Here is a 25,481-nt window from a genome sequence, read left to right as displayed (position 1 = left end):
TTTATTTTCATCATGCTGCTGAGAATGTGCGTAGGAATACTGTCCACAGCCCTGCTACGGTTATTTAATGTTTTGGTTGCCCTGGTTACAGAGGCGTTGCTACACTAAAGGGAGGGGAGATTGTGTCTGTAGCAACGCTGATTAGCTAAAGAATGTAGTGTGGTGTAAATTAGCACTCAACCAGCTGTTCGTCTCCTATTGTTGGCTGACTCGTCCGCGAGTGAGATCAGATAACTTGAATTGCCGCTTTCCTGTGGAACAATGCAACTAAACCTTTGCTAGACTTTATCTACTTAGTAAATTAACACACAATAACAATAAGTAACTTGTCCTAAACACTTAAACAAACATTGAGTAAATATGGGATAACTTGTACGCAACTACTTCAAACTGTATATAACGCTTGACAAAGAAAAACAGTTCTGACCAACAACAGTCTATGAACCAAATCAGAACACTTCGCCTATGCAAATATGCTCTGCTCATTGTTGGTGAAGGCCTCTTACAGGAACAAAAACACACACACATAACAAAAGGACAGTAAGGACTCGGAGACAGATGGCTGACAGGGAACAAAAGACATCTCTGTCACTAAAGAGGAAGAATTTAAATAACAACAAAGTCATAACATGTAAATGACAAGGCTTTACTTAAATTATTCCGACAGGCAGGGAAAATGTTAGCGATCCGACGTCCAATATTTTTTTCTCAGGTTTGTGACCGCGAAAGTGACGCGCAAGACGATCCAATACATGATGGACCGTGAGGAGTTTCAAAAGGCGGTCATTTCTCTGATTGTTCATGATGGCCTCTCGCTCGTCACATTCCAGCAGTCGGCTATGCGGACACTGCTAGGGCCTGCTGCTAATCAGCTCTCTGTCAGCCTAGACAGAGATCAGATCCGCCACATGGTGGTGGCTGAGGCCGACAGGTTGAAGGAGGAAATCAAGTCGGAGCTGAGCCAGGAATGCGTATTCATCAAGGCAGACGCCGCCACCAGGCTCATGCGGAATTACATGGGCATCAACGTCCAGTACTTCCGCGACGGGGAGATTAAAATCAAGACTCTTGCCATCAAGGACACCGACGGGGGGCATGACAGTGAGGCGGTCAAGAATGTCATCAACGCCGTCATCAAGGATTTTGACCTGCATGTCCTCTCCATCGTCGCCGATAACGCAGCGACCATGAGCAAAGCCGTGCGGCTCATCAATGAGGACGACGAAGATGCTGATGATACTGAAAACGAAATGGATGAGGACGAGGGGGGCGTCAATCTGGACGACGAGGTCCAGCTTGAGAAGTTCGCTGGGATTCAGGATGCTGATTTTCGAATGATTCATAACATGCGCTGTGCTATTCACACGCTGCAACTGGCAATTCGTGACGGATTGAAGGCGGAGCATGTCATGAAACTACTGGATAAAGTCCGACGGGTGGTGAAGAGACTGCGGACCCCCAATCTGCTTGCTGTCCTCCGTCGTCGAGGAGGTCTTCTCCCTGTCGTCGATGTGCCCACCCGTTGGGGAAGCACCTACCTCATGACAAAACGGCTCCTTCATCTACGAGAGCATGTCCAGGACTTGGCGGCTGCTTCTCCGGAACTTCTCCTTAACGAGTCAGAATGGAAGAAGCTTGAGACCTTGGCCACGATCCTCAAGATGCCATACGATGTCACGGTCAAGCTCCAGTCGGCCTCAATCACCCCCGGCAGCTTTCTCAAGGAGTGGTCGGCCTTGAAGGCAGCGTTGCGCAAGCAGCCCCCTCTGGCTTCACCAATCGCCAATTCAATGGAGCAACGAGAGGACAAGCTCTTCGACAATGATTTTTTTCTGGCAGCCGTCTTCGTCGATGCGCGTTACCGCATTCTCCTCAGCGAAGAGCAGATGGAGCGCGCCAAGAATGGCCTCCGTGCCGTTGTGAGGCGAATCCGGTCTCGTACCCACCAGCACCTGGAGGGGCCGTCGATGGAGGCCGAGGTTGATGGCTCCACATCGACGGAGGAGGATGAGTTTGAAAAAGAACTTGACAGCATTGAGCGCCGCCAGCGTTTGTCGGCCGCCACATCGCCAACCGACATAGATGAAGAAATTGGGGCAATGTTGGCACTTGGTCGAATGAAAGAGAGCCGATTTGTTACAGCTGATCGTTATCCGTCCGGCCTCAAGGCAGCGACTCGGACACTAACAGCAATGCCAATCAGCCAAGTCAGCGTAGAGCGCCTGTTTTCCGGGCTCAAGTTTATCATGTCTGATCAGCGCGGCGCGATGAAGGCTGACTTGGTTGAGGCGATTTTGTTCCTAAGAACAAACTCAAGTCGTTGAATTGAAACTTGAAAGTATCTGTTTATTGTATTTCGTTTATATGTTTAATAAAGACAAAGCCATCACAAAACTGTTGTAATTATTTAGATTTTGATCTAAATTAGCCTTGAATAAAGACTAAGCAGTCACATGAATTAACAGAAAAAATGGACAGCCGGACTCGGACTCGTGGTCAAGAGGCCGGACTCGGACTCGGTGCAAAAATCCGACCGAGTCCACAGCCCTGGTCAGAATATTCATTCAGGCAATGAAGCAGTTGGTGCTTCTCGTCATATGGTATGTCATATGAAACAAGCATCGACGTATTTCTATGGAAATCTACACCATTGTTTCGAAGCATGTTGCAGAGTCAGTGTCAAACTGCAATAGACTCTTTGTCACAAAACCTGGCATTTCAACCTGGGTTTGACGACATTCTATATCCACTGTATATCTGTTATGCTAGTCATTAATTATTCAACTTGAACATTGTTTGTGATGCACCATGATACTGACATTATAAAACGTGACGTGTGTTTCTGACTGTTTAGTGGCTTCAGCTGTCCTCAGCCCACCCAGAAATGTCCGTCTAACCTCCATGAACATGAATTTGGTGCTGAGGTGGGATTCACCTGAGGGGGTAACCGGTGACATTTTCTACACCACAGAATGCAAGTAAGTCAGTGTGATCTGAACATCAACACACTTTATTTAATAGGCCAAAATTTTCCTTGAACATTTCGACCCATTGAAGGGTTCAAGGTCAAGTCAAATACAGGACAAAATGGTGTGTAAACTCAACAAGTAACATGGTATGGTCTGAAGCAGTCAGGGCAAAATTGTAATAAAATGCTTCATGACTACTTAATTGAAAATTATTTTGTTAAAATTACAGCAGGCTCTTGTATTTACAGTAAAAAATCTGACAATGAGAATGTCGTAATGATCATTTGGGTAAATGACCTTATTCTTGCAGCAAGTACGTATTTTCTGGACTATAAGTCACTCCGGAGTACAAGTCGCACCAGTCCTAAAATGCATAATAAAGGAGAAAAAACATATATAAGTCACTCCGGGGTACAAGTCGCATTTTTGGGAGAACTTTATTTGTAAAAATCCAACACCAAAACAGACATGAACAGGCAATAACAGGCTAAACGATACGGTACGCTAACGTTACATAAACACAAACGAGGAGTTGAGAACGTGCCTGACATAACATTAACATTAACATTATTCAAATAACTATAACATAAACAACACGTTTATCAAACCATCCGTGTGACTCCAAATCACTAAATCCGCTTTTGAACCCGGAAGTGCATGCGGCAATGACGTCGGACTCGTTGTCAGCTGCAGTTCAAATTATTCCACAGGCCCATATAACTATATATAAACTATATATTAAATAACTAAAACATAAATAAAATTTTATAAAACCATTCGTGTCACTCCAAATCATTAAATCCATTGAAATCTTCGTTCTCTGTGTCACTTAAAAAAAAAAACACACATACAGCTGCTTACTCCGGACGTACGTCAGACGTCAGACTTGTCGTCAGTTGCTGCTCCAATTATTCCACAGATCTATATAACTATATTGTAGCATTACCAAAGTACCAGGCAAGTCGTGGATTTGGTAACCGGCTCTTTATTTCACAAAACAAGAGCTCAACATATGTCTGTTGGCTCACTCTAACAAAGCACCCCGGATCTCTCTTCACGGCCCTCCTAGACAATCGGAAACTACTGAACTCTAACAATATACAAGTTGCTACACTAAATAAACTATATATCAAATAACTATAACATAAATAACAAGTTTATCAAACCATCCGTGTCACTTCAAATCATTAAATCCATCAAAATTTTCGTCCTCTGTGTCAATCTCTGTCCTCTGTGTTATAAACAACTCCTGAGTCCGGAAGTCAGTGAATGGAATCAGACTCATTGTCAGTGGCGGCTCCAATTATTCCACAGGCCTAGTGCACCCTCATGCGGTTTAAAGTGAGAATAACATGTGAAGTGATCAACTATACTAGTAAGTCAAAGTCAAAGTCTGCTCTATTGTCAATCTGCTCACATGCCAAGACACACAAAGAAATCGAAATTACGTTTCCACTATCCCACGGTGACAAGACATAGTACACGTCATACATACAAGCAAACAACACAAAATAAAAACAAGAAGGCACAAACAACGAATAATAAGTGTGCATACAGCAGACAGTCGGAATATAGCGCAAAAGTACAGGACGCTACGCAGAAGGGGGGAGAGAGTTCAGGATCCTAACAGCCTGGAGTATGGTCAGGAAGTCCAAGATGGGGGAGGGGGGCGGCTTTGAAAGTTTAAGTTTTAGTTTAGATTAAAGTACTGTAATTTCCGGACTATAGGCCGCTACTTTTTGGTCAAGTTTTGAACCCTGCGGCTTGTTGTCCGGTGTGGCGTATTGATGGATTTTTTGTGATTTTTGTGGTGACTTGATCACTTATAGGTCGGGAACCTGTGGCTCGCGTACCAGGTGTGGCTCTTTTGATGATTGCATCTGGCTCGCAGATTTCGGCTCTTCAGATGAAACATATTATCACTTGTTTTAATCCAGCCATTGATTTTCCGCGGCCAAATCCTGTTCAGGGCTGCAGTCCGCTGCAGGAGCAACTGTCCATTGTTTTAATTGGATAATAGCTTACAGGTAAACGCCCCCTTTAGTATTAGTTTGCTTGGTCATTAGCTCAGGAGCTGAGGAGCAACTGTCCATTGTTTTAATTGGATAATAGCCTACAGGTAAAATGCCTCCTTTTGAATCAAGCTGCTCGGTCATTAGCTCAAAGCTAACCCTTAACAAAAAAAAGAAGATGGCAAAAAGAAAAAAAGATGACGAGTATCGTACATTTCAGAATGAATGGACCGAAGAATTTGCCTTTGTGGAGAGAGCAGTAATCTGCGGTGTGTCTAATTTGCAATGACAAAATTGCATCTATGAAACGGTCGAATGTAAAGCGGCACTTCGACACACGCCATGCTACCTTTGCACCAAAATACCCTGCGGGAGGCAGCAGAAAGAAAGCGTGCCAAGAGCGGGGTGCAAGCTAGCCAGCAGCAACTCCGCGTATGGACCCGGCAAGCTAACTATAATTCCGCTAGCTTTGCTGGAGCTTTAGCAATAGTGAGGAACGGAAAACCATTCACAGATGGCGAGTTTGCTAAAACGTTCATGAAAAAACTTCAACCCGAAGAAGCTTTCCAAACTTCTCTGTTTCTTGCTCATTTTCGCTTGCTTCGTGAGCTCGACTGGGGTGACATGTCACGTGACCGAGACGAGTGTTTTGTGTCAAGAGACACAGCGATGAATGTAATTGGGAGAGAATTGCCAATTCTTTTTATATTTTTCTAAATAAATTCTTACTCATTTTTGCTAGCTTGGCGGGCTCGACTGGGGATATGTCACGTGACCGGGACGAGCGTCTTGACCAGAATGAATTGATCATCGATAAAAAAAAAATATATATTTTTTTCCTCTGCGGCTTGGCGGCCAGGTACCAAGTGACCCACGGACCGGTACCGGTCCGCGGACAGGGGGTTGGGGACCCCTGCCTTACGGTGTGGAAAATACAGCATGATTTTTTTTAACAGTATTGTGTTTTCTCCACAGTACCTCTGTCCGAATATGTCATGTAGGTTGTGTCAACATCTCAACCCTTGAATGTGACTTCAGCAGCCTGAACACCTTCCTCAGTGTGTATGGAAGGTATAAAGCCAGAGTACGGGCACAGCAAGGGGAAAACCACTCTTCTTGGGTGGAAAGTAAACCGATTACCTTGGAAAGTGATAGTGAGTATATTTTTTTAAATAAAGTATTTTATATTCATATTAGGGACGTGTGACTCATTAAAGCCTAAAGCGCCTTATAAAACACGCCTCTAAAACCTTAGGGCAACTTTAGAAGCATTCCAGAAAAGCTGACATTTTACTGGAAATGCAACAATATTGTCAACGCCTAATAAATAATTGATATCTTAGCCCCTGTAGCAAATGGGAACATCCATCCATTTTCTTAACAGCTTGTCTTCACAAGGGCCACGGGCATGCTGGAGCCTATCCCAGCTGTCTTCTGGTAGTAGGCGGGGGACACACCCTGAACTTGTTGCCAGCTAATCGCAGCCAATGGAATCACAATTCCAAAATAATTTGAGAGCTTACGTTTGTGGCTTTCACATAAACTTGAGTTGATTTGATTTCTATAAACATTCAGTATAATTTTTTTAAAATTCTGCCCTATCCCCAGGGACCGGTGCGTTTGAAACAGCCTCGATTAAAATTAGTCCTCCATTCTGAGCTTTCAAAATCTTCTTCTTCCTCATTGTCCACAAACATATTTTTTAGTCACAAAATGAACCGCTGGTTTGAAGTCTTGAATCGGGTTGTCGTTTATTTTGGAATTTCTACGTCTAGTGCAGCGGTTCTTACCCTGGGTTCGATCGAACCCTCGGACTTCGGTGAGTCGGTCTCAGAGGTTCGGCAGAGCCTCCACTGCGGAGGTCAGAACACACCTGATTTATCGTGTAAATTGGTGATGACACATATCTGAACTGGTCTCACAAAGGTCATTTGTTGTGAGTTCATGCATTGTGTTGGTTTTGTTCTTTGAACAAGGTGACGTTCATGCACAGCTCATTTTGTGCACCAGTAAAAACATCTATGTCTTGAATTTGAAATTTTATTTATTTATTTTCACTAAAGAGGGGTTCGGTAAATGCGCATATGAAACTGGTGGGGTTCGGTACCTCCAACAAGGTTAAGAACCACTGGTCTAGTGATTTGGTAGAAAGACCCGGGTAATCAACCAGGTAAATGTTTTTAGTGAAGGCATCACAATGGTGCACTGGTTAGCACACTGCCTCACAGTTCAGCGGTAATGGGTACGATTCCGGCTCTGTACGCCGTACTGTGGGGAGTTTGCGTGTTCTTCCTGTTTGCTCCGGATACTCAGGTTTCCTTCCACATTCCAAAGACATGCTTAGTCGGCTGATTGACCTTTCTGAATTACCCGTGTGAGTGCAAATGGCTGATTTTGTATATGTGCCCTACGATTGGCTTGCAACCAGTTCAGGATGTCCCCCATCTACTGCCTGAAGTCAGCTGGGATAGGCTTCAGCACACCAGTGACTCGTGAGGAAAAGCGGTTTAGACAATGGATGGAAGGAAATTGAGGGCCAACTCAATTTATCACGGTAAGTTGAAAAGTTCCTCAAAAAGTTTCTGTGGTGAAAAAAGGGTTGTACACAATGTTGATGGTTCACTGTGTCCCCGTCTTGAGATGGCAGATGGTGGACCAGACTTTCCTCTAAGTCAGTGGTCCCCAATCTTTTTTGCGCCACGGGCCGGTTACGTGTCAGAAAAATTTTCGCGGACCGGCCTTTATATAAATAAATAATACATTTATAGAATAAGATCAGGGGATGTTTGAGAATATTTGTCAATTTTCGCACATGTCCTGAGTGTTGTTTGCACCTAAATGATGAACAGAGGCTGAGATGTACCGAAGTCAAATTCCTTGTTTGCCATGCTCAAACATGGCCAATATGGCTTGAATCTTGAATCTTGAAATAAATAATACATTTATAATATATAAATACGATGAAATAAAATGATACGACTGGCATAAAAACAAATATAAACCACATAAAAATAAAACTCACCATTACGTTGAATTAGTGGGAGCACTGAGCTTGTTTCTCAGAAACGTGCCGGTCCCATCTAGGCTTAATCGGAGACAATGACACCCGAAGTGTGCTGTTGATGTCCAATCTGCTCCGCAGCTTTGTTTTGGTTGCTCTAACTGCAGAAAATCCAGCTTCACAAAGATAGGTTGTTGGAAAAGGAAGCAGGGTTTTCAGCGCTTTTGTGGCGACCATGTGCCGAAGCAGTTTTGAACCCTTCATTGTCTTGTTAGCTAGCCTGTCGCCACATATGCAGAGTGGGCTTGGCGCGTCAGAGTCACCTGTGGCGGTAAATCCATATTTTAAGTAGGACTCCAGAAATTTTCTTTTAAGCTTTCCTTTACCTAGAAGTTGTAGCCTCTTCTTCTTTCGTCTCCTCATTGAGCTTTTTTCCCTTCCGAAGAAGCTTTCCAAATAGCTCTGTTTGTTGCTCATTTTTGCTTGCTTCGCGGGCTCGACTGGGGTGACATGTCACATGACCAGGATGAGCGTCTTGACCTGAATTAACCTGTCAAGAGACACAGATGCACCGACGGATGTAATTGGGAGAGAATCGCCAAATTTTTTATATTATTCTAAATAAATTCTTACTCATTTTTGCTAGCTTTGCGGGCTCGACTGGGGAAACGTCACGCGACTGGGACGAGCGTCTTGACCAGAATTAATTGATCGTCGATAAAAAACAAAAACCTAAAAAAAACAAAATATATATATATATGTATATATATATACATATATATATATATATTTATTTATTTTAATTTTTTTCTGTGCGGCTTGGCGGCCTGGTACCAAGTGAACCACGGACTGGTACCGGTCCGCGGCCCGGTGATTGGGGACCACTGCTCTAAGTCATCCGAAAGTGGTTTTTCATGTCCTCGCCAATGCTCTAGTTTTTGGCTCCATTCCGCTTGGACAGCTGCTTTCTGACTCCCACAGGCCAAAAAGGCCGTATAGGACTCCTTCAGCTGGACGACGTCCCTTACCGTTGGTAAACCCAGCGGGTTTGGGGATTGCCGCCATGACGGGGACCAAGCACCTTAGAGCCACAGCTCCAATCAGCCGCTTCAAAGATGTAGGAGCAAAATATGGTCGACTCAGACCCAATGATCCCACCTCCCCCCAGACCTGGACAAATCTCTGACGGAGGTGGGGGTTGAAACTTCCTGATAGGGGACTCAGACACATTTTCCCTGCAGAACCTAGGTCTGCCAGGTCAGATCTTTCCCCATTATCAGAGGCAGTTCACCACAGTGGTTAGTTGACAGTTTCACCCCTCTCACTTGAGTGCCTAAGACATGCTGCAGCAAGGCAATAACACAATAAAGGCGATCATCAAACTATGATGCCAGGTCCCAGTGGGAATGATCTGGAATCCCAAGAGTAGTTAATAGTGTTATGTGCTCATTATGTCATCACTTGGCAAATGTCCATACATCTATCCATTATCTACCACTTATCCAGGGTCTTAGAGGCAGCAGCTTCAGCAGGGAAGCCCAAACATCGCTCTCCTCAGCCACTTCTCTCCTTATTTTCTTTTTCTGTTTAGCTATGATTGGTTCACCCAATGTGTCACTCATTTCCAATGGGGCTACAATTGGAATTTCAGTTAAAGATCCAACATTTTCAATCTCAGACCTCAGGAGTGTCTATGGTACTGCCACCTACAACATCACCTACTGGGAAGATGGCCAAAATGAAAAGGTGAGCTCAATTAACTCAGTATAGTGAGCATCTGTTTAACCGTTTGTGAAATGTATTTTATGGACTCCAGCACATCAACAATCTTAGTGAGGATAAGCACTACTGCCCTAAATCAGCTGGGATAGGCTCCAGCATGCCCTCGTAAACATTTACCTATTGACATGCAAACACAAAATGAGTAACAAAGTCAAAGTCAATTCAAGTGTCCTATATGTTATGTAAAAGGAAATTTACCCGAATAGGTGGCGGTGGAATGGCAGGAGACACTGCACTTCTGTGTAGCGGATGTTGGAGCGAGATTTCACATTTCTTCACTTGAAACTGTCCAAATGTCCATCAGGAACAGTTGTCAATCAAAATACATTCCTCAAAATAGTCAGAGTTCATCAGTTGATTATATGAGGCTGTAATGTAAGCCATTTGTATTTTATCGCTAACAGTAGTCTTTTTAGAAATATTCAGGTGAAATTTATTCAAAAGGAAATGCTTGATTATTTTTGCTACTTTATGTTCAAACTGAATATTACAGTGGCTTACAAAATGAATATACTTTCTGTAAATAAACCACCTACGTTGTTTTACCTGCTTTAAAGAGATAACCGCTTTCAGTGCGGTGAAGTCATTAAACCACACACAGTCACACTATTTGTGTTTCTGCTCGTAATTACTACAATAGATAACGGACTAAATGACAATAGTCCAAGTATTATTGAGTATTTCGTGTTTACCTTCGTCTATTCCAGCAGTGCCGTAGCAGAATCCTTTGCTCCGGTATCGAAGAATTGACTATGGTTGGTAGGTAGGTAGCTAGGTACGTAGAAGGGGTGTGATGATCTTTTTTTTTTTTTTTTAATCAATTCGATGCATGTTGATATAAGGCCTAAAGCAGTGTTTCCCAACCAGTGTGCCGCGGCACACTGGTGTGCCGTGAGAGATGTTCAGCTGTGCCGTGGGAAATTGTCCAACATTAATTACGGAGCGCATTGTAAACAGGTTGGCCAAACCACTGGTCAGTTAGCACAAGGCCTGGTCAGCCACTTGCTAATTGTGCATGCGGGGCAAATCGGAGAATCTTGAGGTTTCATGTTGTGGCATCGGCACATACTCAGTTTGTGTGTGTTGCTGTGTGCTTTTACTAACAGTGACACTATGACGGCTGTGGTGCGTTTTCGGTCCGATGGAAATCAGAGCAGGTAGTTCAATGGGAGAACCTGGATTGTTCATTTTTCACCAACATAAAATACACAGTCAAGTCGAGACACCTCGACTGTGATAGCCACTCAGCCGCTGTCAGAACAGCAGAGCGTCTTTAAAAGTGACTTTGTTCTTAATGTCGCAATATTTATAGAGCTAGTCTAAAACAGTAAACAAAGTCATATTGATTCTTTTGGATTTTGATCACAATCACTTTCAATAATTTATTCCTTATGCTGTCTAAAACCTTTTTTCAAAAACTGTCACTTTTATTTACAAAAGAAATACAATTTAAAGAATATTTAGTATTTATTTTTCTTCAATTAATCGACTCTCCATACATATATAGGAATAGAACTTTACGTCTTTTGTTGTAATATAACTGATTTTAATATAGAAGCTGGTGTAACACTTAACAGATTTTTGTTGGTGGTGTGCCTCGAGATTTTTTCCAATGAAAAGGTGTGCCGTGAATGAAAAAAGGTTGGGAAACACTGGCCTAAAGGTTCGACACAAATTGATAGTTCACTTTCTTGGAACGATACAATTCGAAAAGGCGATAAAGGCGATGTCAGGATGATATTTTCATGATATTTTCTGTAAATATTTCTGTGCTACTTAAAGGTCACGCCAGATAAAAAATTCTCGTGATATTTTATTTTAAAACCAACTCAGCTTTACGGATTCCAAAATTGTTAACACTGATATTAGAACACGCTAGTTCTCTTATTATTCTAGCATAAACAAAGTGCAACAGAAATACCCAGTTCTTTTTTTTATCCACGAACTTGCCTTTTGTTCCAGTCATGTTTGCACCCCCCCCATTCTTTTTCTCTCCTCCCATCTGCTGTTGTCACTGGCTCTGTCATCTGTTAACACTGGACTCCCCACTTTTTTGCTTCTTCCAGGCAAAACACATCAGCAGTGTACTGCAAAATCAAATATTTCTAAATGACCTGGACCCCGGGACGAAGTATTGTGTCCAGGTTCAAATCATTGCAGAAGGCAACACCAAGCCCAGCGATCCGAGCAGTACAGTTTGTGAGAGCACCACCAATGGTAAGTGTCATTTTCAAGTCAGATTATTTTAGGTTTTCACTTTCTGCAAAGGTTTTAATCTATCTGTAACCTGAAATGATTAATGGGACAGTAAAGCGGGTCCAACGTTGGCACTTATATGATAGGTCTGTTTTAGAAAATTATTTCAGTACGATAATTCGTCCCTGGAAAAATAACTTAAAAGGCCCTGCAGCGCATAGTGAACACGGCTGGTAAGATTATTGGTGCTTCACTCCCCTCCCTGAAGGAATTGACAATAAAGCAGACTTTGACTTTGACTTTGATTTAACGGTATTTTGGCACAAAATGCCGGTGGAATTACTGACGGCCACTCTTTGGGTGGAGTCTGCTTGATTGACACATCAGCCTGACTACGTCAGAGAAGGAAGTGAAGGCATGTTACGCTTGTTTTCTGGCTTGCTTACTATGCTATGTCAATGTCCTGTTGTTTTGGAATACAGTAATCCCTCGCTACTTCGCGGTTCACCTATCGCGGCCTCGGTGCATCGCGGATTTTTATGAAAACAAATATTGCGGATATATTCGGTGCATCGCGGCTTTTTGCGGCGTGCGGGGCTTTGTCTGCCCATATGACTTTACAGCACACTATTGGCCGGTAGGAGACCAATGGGAACATGTTGATCTGTATCCTTGCTGATGATTGGCTTAGAGCTGTAAGAGCAGCTCTAACCAGGCTTCATCTCAATCTCCTGCTACGTATTCATCCACTCCTCCACTTCATTTGTGTCAGCAGAATCAGCAGCATCTCTGATACGCGCTTTGTTTTTTTGTCACAAACGAGGCAGGACAACCAAATGCAACATGGGCTCTTTATTTGGGGAGAGTTTAAAGGAAGCAAGGAGGGCTGGAATGCCGGCAGAGCAGGACTACGAGGCAAGCTGACGAGCCGGTCAGCAAGCTCGTGTCGTACGTCATCAAAGCAGAAGGGCATAGCAAGCTTTTTTAAAGCTATTTAAAAAGTATTTAAAGATACAATAAAGTGTTTAAAAGTATAATAAAGTGTTTAAAAATAAAATTATAAAAGTCTTGCGCGGCTGGTTAGCACGTCCGCCTCACAGTTAGGAGGGTACTGTCGAGTTACATGGTGGATAGGATGGTAAAAGATGGTGCGTGAGAGTGTATTGGATTTGGCCCAGACGAATTGGCTAAAATGAAATTCCAAATTTCAAAGCTTGACATGGAGGACCTGAAGAAGGGGGCCTGAGTAGGGGTTACTTAAAAGTTAGTTCTTCAAAATTAACTATTGTTAAATTGGTGAAGGGGAATTTGTTGGTTGAACCAGTAAACCTCCATTCCCGTTCCAAATTTCACCAGAAGATGGTGCCAAAGTCAGATTGACCTAACATAGTAAATTAATAGTTTAAAAAGTCATCGATTAGATGAAGACTTGTTCTGAAGCACAGCAACACACAATTTTGGATTATGTTATATTATTTTGTTTTGCTAAAATATACTGTGAAACTGCTTGAATATTTTAATTTGCTAACTAGGGAAGCCCATGCTCATCGTTAGGTAATGAGAATGAGACATGTTAATCACAGTTAGAGTAAGCTGCAATATACTTTATTTTGTTTTGCAATATTGCATAGTTAGTAGCAACTTGAGCAGCATCATATCACTGATGTTTCATTTACACATGAATGTATTAAGAGTTGAGTAAGGACAAGGGGCTGACAGTGATACCGTGGGTGGAAGACTGCAATCCCACGCTTGAGCTTGACCTAGAGGTCACCAGCTTGTAAAAATACGTTTTGAAGATGCTTGATTGTTTTAACCTGCTAACTAAGAGAATCCACGATCATAGTTATGATTGTGGTAAATTGACTATTGTGAAAGTATGTGTTAGTATTGTCACGATGGTTGATCAGTATCAAACATTTATGTAATATTGATGTTCCATTTACACATGAATGTTTGAATGTGAGCGTGACCTCGGTCACGTGCATCCAGTTGAAGCCTAAACAAAATGCTGTTTGACGGAACACAAGTCAGAGAAAAAACATTTGCAAATGTCACGTTGATGGACAGTTGACAAGATTTGGGAGTGGGAAACAGGATGAAGCCTCCCTGAGAAAATTGTTACTTCCGTGAGAACATGGTCACCTCATCTGGTTGAATCCGGTTGAGACCGGCTGAGATGCAGGTGCAGTCTATTCTGGAAGCATTTGGGTAATCTGAGGCCAATGTATGACGTCATGGAAAAAAACTGGAACGTGACCAAGCAGGCATAGTACTCACGAACTGGACTGGTATAAAAGGTTCCTTCGGACAAAGGGCTCTCTCTCACCCGGAGGGCTCTGCCCGTCAGGGCTATGCCCCTGCGGCTACTGCCGTGGGTCGAGAACGCCGATTAGACAAAGATAGATTTCATTCTTTCTGAGATTAACCCTAGGTCCGTTAAAATGAATTTATACTATCTTCAAATTGGACTTAGTCAAAAACTAAGCTCAAAGACAGGCTAGGAGATGCAGACCTCGGTGCAGGAAAGAGGAGCCATTTTTAGGGCGTCGTCATCTCCATTCTTTAGGCCAGCCTGTTCTTTTAAACAGAATTCGGATTTTGGAACAAGGAGAACTGATCACTCGACTTTTCCACCAAACAGCATTTTAGACCTCTAGCCTCTTACCCTTTTTTACTATATTTTTGAGTTTTCAATCGAGAGAACTTCGAGACTGAATCATTTTTGCTCTATTGAGAATGGTGAGTGGAAATTATTGTTAGTTGTTCGAACAATTGAAACTTGTAATTCTCTTTCTTGCTTATTCATTAAATTTCTACTCTATAATCATTTAATTTCGATTAATGATTATTTTGATCTTTTATGGTTTAAATCTCTTGTTTCTCTATCATAGTCATACTTTAAACCGTTCAGTTCTTTTTTAAATGAAGACAGCTGTAATCCTTGACATCAGGGAGTGTCAGAATCTGGTTCGAAACCGTTAACTTAAGCTCAGCTAGTGTGAGTGTACGCTAGTGAAAACGAGTTCCCGCGGTCTTAACAAAGACTGCTAACCTATTCCGAGCGGAGAACAAAAGCAACAATCTTTATAGGAAAGGAGAGCCGCTGAAACGGCCGTGATCGAGGAGATCCTGGGTCTCGACAAAGTAGTTACTCAACCCTCGGGTTTCTTTGATTTCAGCGGGACTGGCGTCCGGAAATGACGGAATTAATCTAACAATAGATTGGTTACCTGAACAGCGGTTAGACTCGGAACGAATCTTCTTTCCGTACCGGCTTAAATCAATTCTCGTCTCCTCTACAGACTGCGTTACTGCAGAGGGGCTAAAGTACAGAATTTTAACCTTTCAACGGAGAGCCGGTCACTTATATCAGATAAGTTCACGATTGACAGGACTGGGTAGCACGTCCGCCTCACAGTTAGGATGGTGCGGGTTCGATTCCACCTCCGGCCCTCCCTGTGTGGCGTTTGCATGTTCTCCCCGGGCCCGCGTGGGTTTTCTCCGGGCACTCCGGTTTCCTCCCACATCCCAAAAACATGCTTGGTAGGCCGATTGAGCACTCCAAATTGTCCCTAGGTGTGAGTGCGTATGGTTGTTTGTCTCTGTGTGCTGGCAACCGGTTCAGGGTGTCCCCCGCCTACTGCCCGATGACGGCTGGGATAGGCTCCAGCACGCCCGCGACCCCCGTGGGGACTAAGCGGTACAGAAAATGGATGGATGGATGGATGGATGTTTGAGCGCGCCAAATAAGGAATTTGACTTCGGTACATCACAGCCTCTGTTCAACATTTTGGTGACTAACAACACTCAGGACATGTGAAAAATGACAAATATTCTCAAACATCCCCTGATCTTAAACTCCCAGGAGGGCAAGGAAAAACTCAAAACTCCAGCTAGGGGAAACTAGAAACCTTGAGAAGAGACCACAGATGGGAAGGTCCCTCTTCCAGGATGACCAGGCTGCAATGGATGCAGAGAGGACACATAGTACAAACAGTGTAGACAATTCAAAAAAGGTGTGGAGAGCAGGATGTTATTGCACAGCAATGACTCTGAGACTCTAAGAGTGGTGTGAGTTCATCAGAGCAACAGCCTGGGGGAAGAAGCTGTCTCTGTGTCTGGTGGTTTTGGCATATAGAGCTCTATAACGCCGTCCGGAGGGTAGTAGTTCAAACAGACTGCAACCTGGGTGAGAAGGGTCTGTAGAGATGTTACTTGCACGTTTCCTGGTCCTGGACAGGTACAAGTCTTGGATAGATGGGAGGTTGATTCCAATTCGAAATGGTGATGACTGACGTTAGCAGTTCCGTATTGGTGACGCGTGCCTCAGTTGTCTAGCACAGGGGCGCGTTAGCCAACCAGCAGGGCGAGAGCGGAGACGTAACACAGCCGCGCACAAAGGAAAAATGCACCGCCGTGCAGAAACAATCCGGACAACGGCAATGAGCGCTGATAGCACGGGGCGTGCACTGAGGACAAGCGCCGGGTGCGTGGCTAGCTGCCGCGCATGTAGGATAAAAGCACTGGCGTCTAGGATTTGGGACAGCGGCCGATAATGAGCACTAATAGCAAGGGCGTGCCTCTGAGCAATGTGCGGATGCCCTCGCGCTGGGATGCGGGGGCACGTCAGCCTGTCAGCACGGCAAGAGCAGAGTGGATCCGTGACACGTTTACAGTTTAAAATGTTTAAATGGTTAACAATACAATAGTGTTTAAAAATAAAATGATAAATGCCTTGTGCGGATGCCCTCGTGCTGGGCTGCTGGGGCACGTCAGCCGGTCAGCACGGCAAGAGCAGAGTGGAGCCGTGACACCTTTACACTTAAAAATGTTTATAAAAAAAAAAAAGTGTTCAAATTGCAATAACATCTTTAAAAGTACAATAGAGTGTATAAAAATAAAATTATAAAAGTCTTGTGCGGATGCGCTGGGGCGGGGGCGCGTCAGCCGGCCAGCATGCAAGAGCAGAGAAGAGTATTTCATTGTATAATAATAAAAAAATAAAAAAATAAATAAAAATAAAGGGTACCGTAATTTTCGGACTATAAGTCGCGGTTTTTTTTCATAGTTTGGGTGGGGGTGCGACTTATACTCAGGAGCGATTTATATACATATATATGGTTTTTTTCACTTTTTTGGGCATTTTACGGCTGGTGCGACTTATACTCCGGTGCGACTTATAGTCCGAAAATTACGGTACTACTTCTCGGATTTCAGCTATCTTTCTTTTTGGAACGTAACCCCCACAAAAAATAAGGGTTCACTGTACAGTATTTTTTTTTTACGTTTAAGGCAGTTAAGATGTGTTGTAACAGATGTGTTGAGGCTGGGTGTAGCAACACGCTGAAAGAAAAGATCAACGTACATCCATTCCCGAGGGGTGAAAAAAATTAGGCCCGCCGCTCAGTGATGAGGCTTTCCATGGACCGTGTCAGCCAACCTGCCGCTCAGCAAGGAGGCTTGCTGCAGATGGCGTTGGCCAGCCAGCCACTCAGCAAGGAGGCTTGCCATGGCGGCCTCTCAGCCCACGCGCTGCTCAACCGGCCCGCCGCTCAGCTGGCCCACTGCTCAGCCGGCACGCCATGAACCATTCTCGCAGTCCATGACCAGGTTGTGCTGTTGCAGCCAAGAGTGTCCCAGGATGAGTGGCAAGCCTCGAACGGGCAGAAGGTTGAATTGAAAAATCTCACTATGGTTACCAGAGAGGAGCATGGTTACCAGTGCCGTGACAGACGTCACCTCGCCGATCAAACAGCCATCCAGGGCATGAGCTGGAATAGGTGGACAGCAGCGGAAGGGACTTAATGCCCCAATGACGAGCCAGGCCAATGCTGGCCTCAGCCCCGGAGTCCACTAGCGATGTCACTTTCCTATCCCCATTCAGGAAAAGGAACTGAGCCTGAAGCAAGAACTTATTGAGAATAGGGGAACCAGCACGGGTCGAGGTCACGCGGATCCCCCGTCGCCGTGTGAGCTCTGGCCTTTTACTGTGCATGGATGGCAGGTGACTTAGGCACGTGACATTATCGTTGTTTTTGTGTCCTTCTAAATATGTCCTTGGGCCAGTGCCAATGTCAAGCAGGTTCTTGTGCTATCCACATTATACAGTGATACCTCTACTTACGAACTTAATTCGTTCCGCAATTGGGTTCGTAGGTAGAAAAGTACATACTGTAAGTCGAAGCAATGTTTACCATAGGAATCAATGGGAAATGTCTTGTCACCGTGGGATAGTAGGACACGCAATTTCGATCTCTTTGTATGTCTTGACATGTGAAGAAATTGACAATAAAGCAGACTTTGACTTTGACTTAAAAGCAAAGAATACGTGCAGGACTATCCCAGAAGCCACCCTTTTTGCCCTATTACAATGTGTAAAACAGCGATCCCCAACCTTTTTTGCGCCACGGACCGGTTACGGTTGAAACCTCCCCCACCGTCTGTTGTCTTCCGGGTTAGAGCACGCTGGCGTCAAACTTGCTGACTGCCGCTTCTGTCCCGGACCGTGTCCGTTACTTGTTTTTCGTTTTCCTGTTTTCAGTGCACCCGTCTCTTCTTTTATTTTTCTCGTGTTGTCCTCCGTCCACTTCGCATTCCCGCAGCTCCGCTCTCACCTATCTGTTTCCTCTCCCTCGGACTACCAGCTACGTTAGCCAGCTAGCCAACAGCCAACTGGCCAAAACCACCACCGGACCCTCCTGCCTCCCGACTCTGAGCCTGTGGCCGCCTGCTGTGGACTCTACGGCAGCTCTGGCCTGGCTCTCTGGCCTTCCGTCTGGCGTTCTCGGGCGACGGGCTCCACTCCCTGCGGGCACCACTCCCTGCGGGCTCGCCAACCGTGGCTCTGCTGTGTGCCGCCGTGGTGCGTTGGGGCCTGCCGTTCGAGCGGGTGCAGTCGAGGTCGACCGGCATCACCATCTGGTCCATCTGGTCCAACATCTGGACCGGCACTTCCCCGATGGCTCACCCATCTCCTCTTTTTGGACTACCAACCCCCCGTCACCCCCACCTCCCGTACTGCCAACTTCAACAACCTCCGCTCCCGCCCCTCCTGCTCCTCCATCCATCTCCTTTGCACTGCTGACCGATGTCCTGTTATTAACTATATCCTATTGTCTCCCCCCCCCCCATACGTACACCCCCCCCCTTTTTTTTTGTTATCTGTAAAGCGTCTTTGGGTTATTGCTATATAAATTGAATGAATTATTATTATTATTATTACATGTCAGAAATATTTTCACGGACCGGCCTTTAAAGTCCGGGGGGTAAATACGCCGAAATAAAATGATACGACTAGCATAAAAACAAATATAAACCACTAAAAAATAAAACTCACCATTACGTTGAATTACAACCGTGGTTGTTTAGCTTTTTGTCCCTTGCGGACTACCGTAGTTTGTTTTAGTTTTCTTTGTAGACGCGACATTTATTTATATATTTTTTCTGTGGGGCCCAGTACCAAATGACCCACGGACTGATACCGGTCCGCGGCCCGGTGGTTGGGGCCCTCTGGTGTAAAACACAGTAAAATCAGTAACAAAATAAACACAGAAAAACCATGACAACAGTTTTATTTTTTACTTTTAAACCCTTTTCACAAAAAATTAATGGCAATTTATCCTTGACTTCCTTTATAGTTATCTCTCTCGACTTTTGGATCATCCTCACTTTCACTCAGTCCAGGGGTCTGCAACCTTTATTATCAAAAGAGCCATTTTGACCCCTCGTCTGCCAAAAAAATATTGTAGGGAGCTGCATAAAATAACAGAACTTGTAAACTTTTAAAAGTGCTCATCTTTTTTTTATTTTAGCTGTTATAACCACTGAATACAACAAAAAGTAGCCCACTATAAAATAAAACATTTAGCTGAGCTTTAAAAATAAACATAAAATTAGGACCGTCCTTGACAAGTCCATGTCAGTGCTCTCTTGTCCTCTTCGGGTTTTTTGCTCAGCCAGCAATAAACTGAAGCACCTGAACATACAAAAAAAATCTACATCAGCTCGGAGTCAGATTTTTTTTTTCCAGGAAAAGTAATAGCTTATTAAATTATATTTAATTCTTACCTGTTTAATGTGACTTCTGTGTCTGAACTTCGCTGCAGATCTTCCCTATGTCAGGGCTGTAGGATGTGACTTTGATCTTCATACAGGCCTGTAGACTCTCATCTACGAGGCGGGAACAGTGTTTGTTCTTTATGAAGTTAATGCTTGAGAACAATTGCTCGCATAAGTATGTTGAGCCAACGATGGACAAGACTCCAAATGCATAAATTTTCATGTTAATATACGTGTCAGGAATGGCACTCCGTGTTTCAAAAACAAGTTTGGGGGACTTTCTCCATATCACTCCATTTGTGCTCTTTAACGAGTGTAACCTTCTGACGAGCGACTTCTTCAATATCCGCCGTCAGTGATTTGAACTTATTTCCCCATAAATCTTTATCCGCTATGTCGGCCAGTTCAATTTCTAGATCAGGCTTACTTACTCCAGTGAATGCAACTGTGTTCAGCAGGGATGGGTCGATGTCCAGCGGTGTGACAGGGAAAGAGAATACAGGTAAGCCAGCGTCGTTGGCGGTTAATGCAAATAAATAAGTCCACGCTGAATTAAACTCTCTATTTTCTTCCGAAAGTTTCCTTTTTCGGGGTATTTTCATGGCTATTCAGGGTTCACAACTTTGCACACAGGTTCGCACGGGTTCACACAATCTAAAAGCTGCCAGCAGATAAAGGCGCGGGATGTTGACGTTGATGTGACGTAGCCTATATTTTGTTGACAAATTATGAATTAGAAATAGGTTTAGCTTTTTAAAAATTGGATTGTATCAACTCAAACTCCAAGATAACTGCACAACAAAATAAACTAATAATATGTAAATACAAATGAATTAAGAAATACTCTTTATTTATGTTAGTTTTTTTTTTTTTTGTCAAGGCCAAAGGGAGCCGCTATAAGGAGGCTGAAGAGCCGCATGCGGCTCCGGAGCCCCAGGTTGCCGACCCCTGACTCAGTCTATACTCTGCGTTGTTTTTTTAGCTTTACGGTTGTCACTCTTGTCACGAAGGGGGTGTTTGATTAAAAATATATTGAGTGAAGTTTGTTTACCTCTCCTCTTCAAAATGTTGCAGAAGTGTTTGAGAGGTGTCGTTGAACAGGTCTGGTGCACGAATCGTTGCAACTTTCTCTGGATGATTCTTTTCAACTAACACTTGCCTCTCCCAAATCCTTTTTCTTTTTCTCTTTTCTTTTTTAATGATGGAGTCAGAAAGGTTTCTGCATCCAGGCAGCATATGGTTCTTTATACTATTTACTTTATTGATGTAATAATTATTAAAATAATGAGCAACATCAAATGGTTTAGTTACATATGCACTGTCAATTTCGAGAAATCCAACTGTTTTATTTACTTTGGTCATACCTATAACTTCTTTAAGTGTTCTCTATATTTTTTTCCATCCTTTTTGCAATCTTCGATTTTGGAACGAGAAAGCTGTGAGAAGTCTGCTGCAGGATTCATGACCACTACACACTCACACACACGCACACTCACACACACGCACACACATGCACACACACACACACACACACACACACACACACACACACACACACGCACGCACGCACGCACGCACGCACACACACACACACACTACAATCTCCAGCCAACGGACCATTGGACAGAGATTATTTATAGTCCATGTTTTAATGTATTTAGATATATAAACACATTTAACTTTTATCTGCACTTGACTTTCTACCACAATCATTTAGCTGTTTTAACGGGAGGTGTTGCTAAATGAAATTTTGTTGTACAGTCAAACCTCGGTTTTCGACCACAATCCATTCCAGTTCTCTATATTTTTTTCCATCCTTTTTGCAATCTTCGATTTTGGAACGAGAAAGCTGTGAGAAGTCTGCTGCAGGATTCATGACCACTACACACTCGCACACTCACACACACACACGCACACACATGCACACACACACGCACACACACACACACACTACAATCTCCAGCAAACGGACCATTGGACAGAGATTATTTATAGTCCATGTTTTAATGTATTTAGATATATAAACACATTTAACTTTTATCTGCACTTGACTTTCTACCACAATCATTTTGCTGTTTTAACGGGAGGTGTTGCTAAATGAAATTTTGTTGTACAGTCAAACCTCGGTTTTCGACCACAATCCATTCCAGAAGGCGGTTCGAAAAGTGAATTGGTCGAATTCCGAATCTATTTTTCCCATTACAAATAATGGAAAAAAATTTAATCCGTTCCAAGACTAAAAAAAAGAAAAAAATGCCTTTTTTAAGCATTTTTTCATTTGCGCATTTTTGTCCCATCGCGCAACTGCAGCGCACCGCCGAACGCGCAGCTGTAGCGCGCCGCCGACCGCACGCCGCCGACCGCGCGCCGCCGACCGCGCAAATGCACCGCGCTGGTCGCATTATTGTGACAGAGCCGTCGCTGAAATTTAGAAAATATTTTTAAAGTCCTGATGTACTTTCCAAAATTTAAGTGGACCTCAGTGCGCAGGGAGCTTAATTTGGTCCGATTGCGCAACCGCAGCGCGCCGGGCCCTCACTGTCGCATTGCTTTAAGAGCGTCTTTGTGTTTTAGGATGGCTTTACTGCTCCCACTTGCTTTCTTTGGAGGCATGATTAGGGGTTAATATAATCCTCAAAGTAACGAAAATACAATAACGAATGGAGTCAGTCGGCATCCGGGCCGCGCGGTTGGGTTTTCTCGGGTCCTTTCGGCTCATCTCGCGAGGTTCGACCTCCGAATTTTGTTCGACAACCGAAGCAAAAAAATCTCGAATTTTTCGTTCGAATTCCGATTTGTTTGAGAACCGGGACGTTCGAAAACCGAGGTTTGACTGTATATCTTTGTACAATGACATTAAAGCTTCAACCGACCGACCGACCATGACATTGAATGACCTCTTGCAAGCAAAGGAATGAGTGAACTATCTTGATTTATTCATATCACACTGCACGAAGGTTTGATTTAAAGCAGGGGTCGGGAACCTTTTTGGCAGACAGAGCCATAAATGCCCATTTTTTTAAAACAATTTTCCGTGAGAGCCATACCATTTAAAAAAAAAAAAAAAAACGATCGGCTAAATACAATTAAATGCATGTATTTTAATTAAGACCAGCTGTCTAAAACCAACGCCTACAGAACGCCTGTACATCCTGGCAGGAATAGCCCCACCAGAGATACGTAGACATGCAGCAAGCAAGGAAGAACGGCAACAACAGTCCACTGACCAAAGACATCCTCTCTTCGGCTATGTACCAGCCAAAAGCCGCCTTAAGTCCAGGAAAGGTTTTCTGAAAAGTGTCCCACCCATCGGAACACCGAGCATAGGCAGTGAAAGTGTCACTCGGCGGGAAGAAAGACTTGACAATCTTCCACCAGAAACTACAATGGAGCTTCAGGCAAGCGAGGCACTGCCCCCAGGAGCAGACACCATCTATGCAACGTGGAAATGCCTAAATAGACTAAGATCTGGTGTTGGATGTGCAAAAGTCACTCTCGCCAAATGGGGACATTTGAATGATCAGAACGCTGAGTGTGACTGTGGCACTGAACCACAGACCATGCAACACCTCCTCATATGCCCCCTGCTGGAACATCCCTGCACAGCATCGGATTTAGCAGAGTTTAGTGAGAAGGGACAGAAATGTGTTCAGCCGTGGCTGAACCACATCTAGCCAAGCCTTGTAACTAACTGCCTTGTAGACACAATAATAATAAGAAGAAATTAAGACCAACGATTTTTTGAGTGTGCTATTCTTTTTAATAATGTTTTTATATTGAAGCCTAGAAAAAAACCCTCACCATTAATGAGACTTCTGGGGCTGCATCATTTTGCTGATGGCTTTGTAGTCCAGTTGATATGCGGTGAGGTTGAGCTTCATGCAGGCGTTGAGGATCTCATCAGTCATAATGGCCCGATCGTGAACGGTTCTTGCTGACAGAGGCATGTCTTTTATCCGTTTGAGTATTTTTTCTTTATCCGTGAAGTCGTCAAAAAGTTAATTAGCCACATCAAGCATATATGTTGAAATACTCGCCATCAGTGAATGGCTTTCCGTTCCTCACAATTGCTAATGCGCAAGCAAAACCAGCTGAATTAAAGTCACCTTGTCTGGTCCATACACGGAGTTGCTGTTGACTAGCTTGGACCTTCCTCTGGAGCTCTTCACACGCTTTCTTTCTGCTGTCCCCAGCTGGATATTTAGTTGCAAATGTAGCATGTCGTGTCTCAAAGTGGCGGTTGATATTGGAGCGTTTCATTGATGCAATTTTGTCATTGCATATGAGGCACGTAGCAGAACCTCCTCTCTCCACAAATGCGAATTCTTCGGTCCACTCACTCTCAAATGTTCGGTTATCGTCATCTTTTTTTATCTTCACCATCTTTCTTGCTTGCCCGGCACACATCAGCTTGCTAGCTGAAATTTTAAATAAAGCGGACGGAATTTTACCTTTCACGACCCCGTAGGCAGCGTATTGTCCAATAAAAATCGCGCTTTTTTTGTCCGACCTGGCGTCACCCTTCTGTACACCGAAGGGCAGCTGGGATTGGCTGATTGGCCACCATCATACCTGTGCTGAAGAAAACTGCTCCATCCTGCTTCAATGACTACCGCCCCGTGGCAGACACACATCAGATCCATTCTCCCCCCCACACTTGACCCCTTCCAGTTTGCATACCAAGCCAAACGGTCCTCTGAGGATGCAATCTGCTCTGCCCTCCACTCAGCCCTCAACCACCTGGAAAAAGAGACTCGTATTTGAGATTGCTGTTTGTGGACTTCAGTTCTGCAGTCAACACCATTGTACCACAACGACTCATCTGCAAACTCGACAAACTGGGACTCAGTACCTACCTCTGCAACTGGCTACTGGACTTCCTCTGTCAGAGGCCTCAAGTAGTACGTGTTGGCGACAATATCTCAAGCAGCATCACGCTGAGCACGGGGGCCCCCCAAGGCTGCGTGCTCAGTCCGCTGCTCTTCACCCTGCTGACGCATGGCTGCACTGCAACCTACAGCAACAACCGCATAGTGAAATTTGCTGACGACACGACTCTGGTGAGTCTCATCACCAAGGGTGACGAGACTCAATACAGGTTGGAGGTCAACCTTCTGACCACGCGGTGCAGGGACAACAACCTCCTGCTGAACGTCAGCAAGACCAAGGAGATTGTTGTTGACTTCCGGAAGGGTCACACCCAACACCTGCCACTGACCATCGACGGTGCTGTGGTGGAGAGAGTGAGCAGCACCAGATTCCTGGGGGTGCACATCAGTGAAGACCTCTCCTGGACCACCAACACTGCATCACTGGCGAAGAAAGCTCAGCGCCGCCTGTACTTCCTGCGGAAACTCAGACAAGCAAGTGCTCCACCAGCCATCATGACCACAATCTACCGAGGCACCATTGAGAGCGTCCTCTCCAGCTGTATTGCTGTGTGGGGTGGAAGCTGCACTG

The 25,481-nt window shown here is 44.2% G+C and overlaps 1 protein-coding gene and 2 long non-coding RNA genes across 4 annotated transcripts in view; 1 reads left to right on the top strand and 2 right to left on the bottom strand.

The window, feature by feature from the left end:
- LOC119139693 (interferon alpha/beta receptor 1b-like) overlaps positions 1-25,481 on the top strand; it is a 198,996-nt gene that overhangs the window by 100,156 nt on the left and 73,359 nt on the right. For both annotated transcript variants that reach the window (XM_037280628.1, XM_037280629.1), the window contains 4 exons: positions 2,855-2,978; positions 5,957-6,135; positions 9,574-9,728; positions 11,831-11,981. In XM_037280628.1, the coding sequence (XP_037136523.1) occupies positions 2,855-2,978; positions 5,957-6,135; positions 9,574-9,728; positions 11,831-11,981 (609 nt within the window). The remainder of the gene's footprint in view (positions 1-2,854; positions 2,979-5,956; positions 6,136-9,573; positions 9,729-11,830; positions 11,982-25,481) is intronic.
- LOC119139725 lies at positions 2,990-8,296 on the bottom strand. Its single transcript, XR_005101424.1, has 2 exons — positions 8,004-8,296; positions 2,990-3,333 (listed from the first exon to the last, which is right to left on the bottom strand). It is a non-coding gene; the product is annotated as an uncharacterized LOC119139725 (long non-coding RNA).
- On the bottom strand, positions 21,707-22,213 carry LOC119139745. Its single transcript, XR_005101443.1, has 2 exons — positions 22,144-22,213; positions 21,707-21,788 (listed from the first exon to the last, which is right to left on the bottom strand). It is a non-coding gene; the product is annotated as an uncharacterized LOC119139745 (long non-coding RNA).

This window comes from Syngnathus acus, chromosome 21, assembly GCF_901709675.1.
Source record: "Syngnathus acus chromosome 21, fSynAcu1.2, whole genome shotgun sequence".
In the NCBI taxonomy this organism is placed as follows: Eukaryota; Metazoa; Chordata; class Actinopteri; order Syngnathiformes; family Syngnathidae; genus Syngnathus; species Syngnathus acus.
This window is presented reverse-complemented; position numbering and strand designations above follow the sequence as displayed.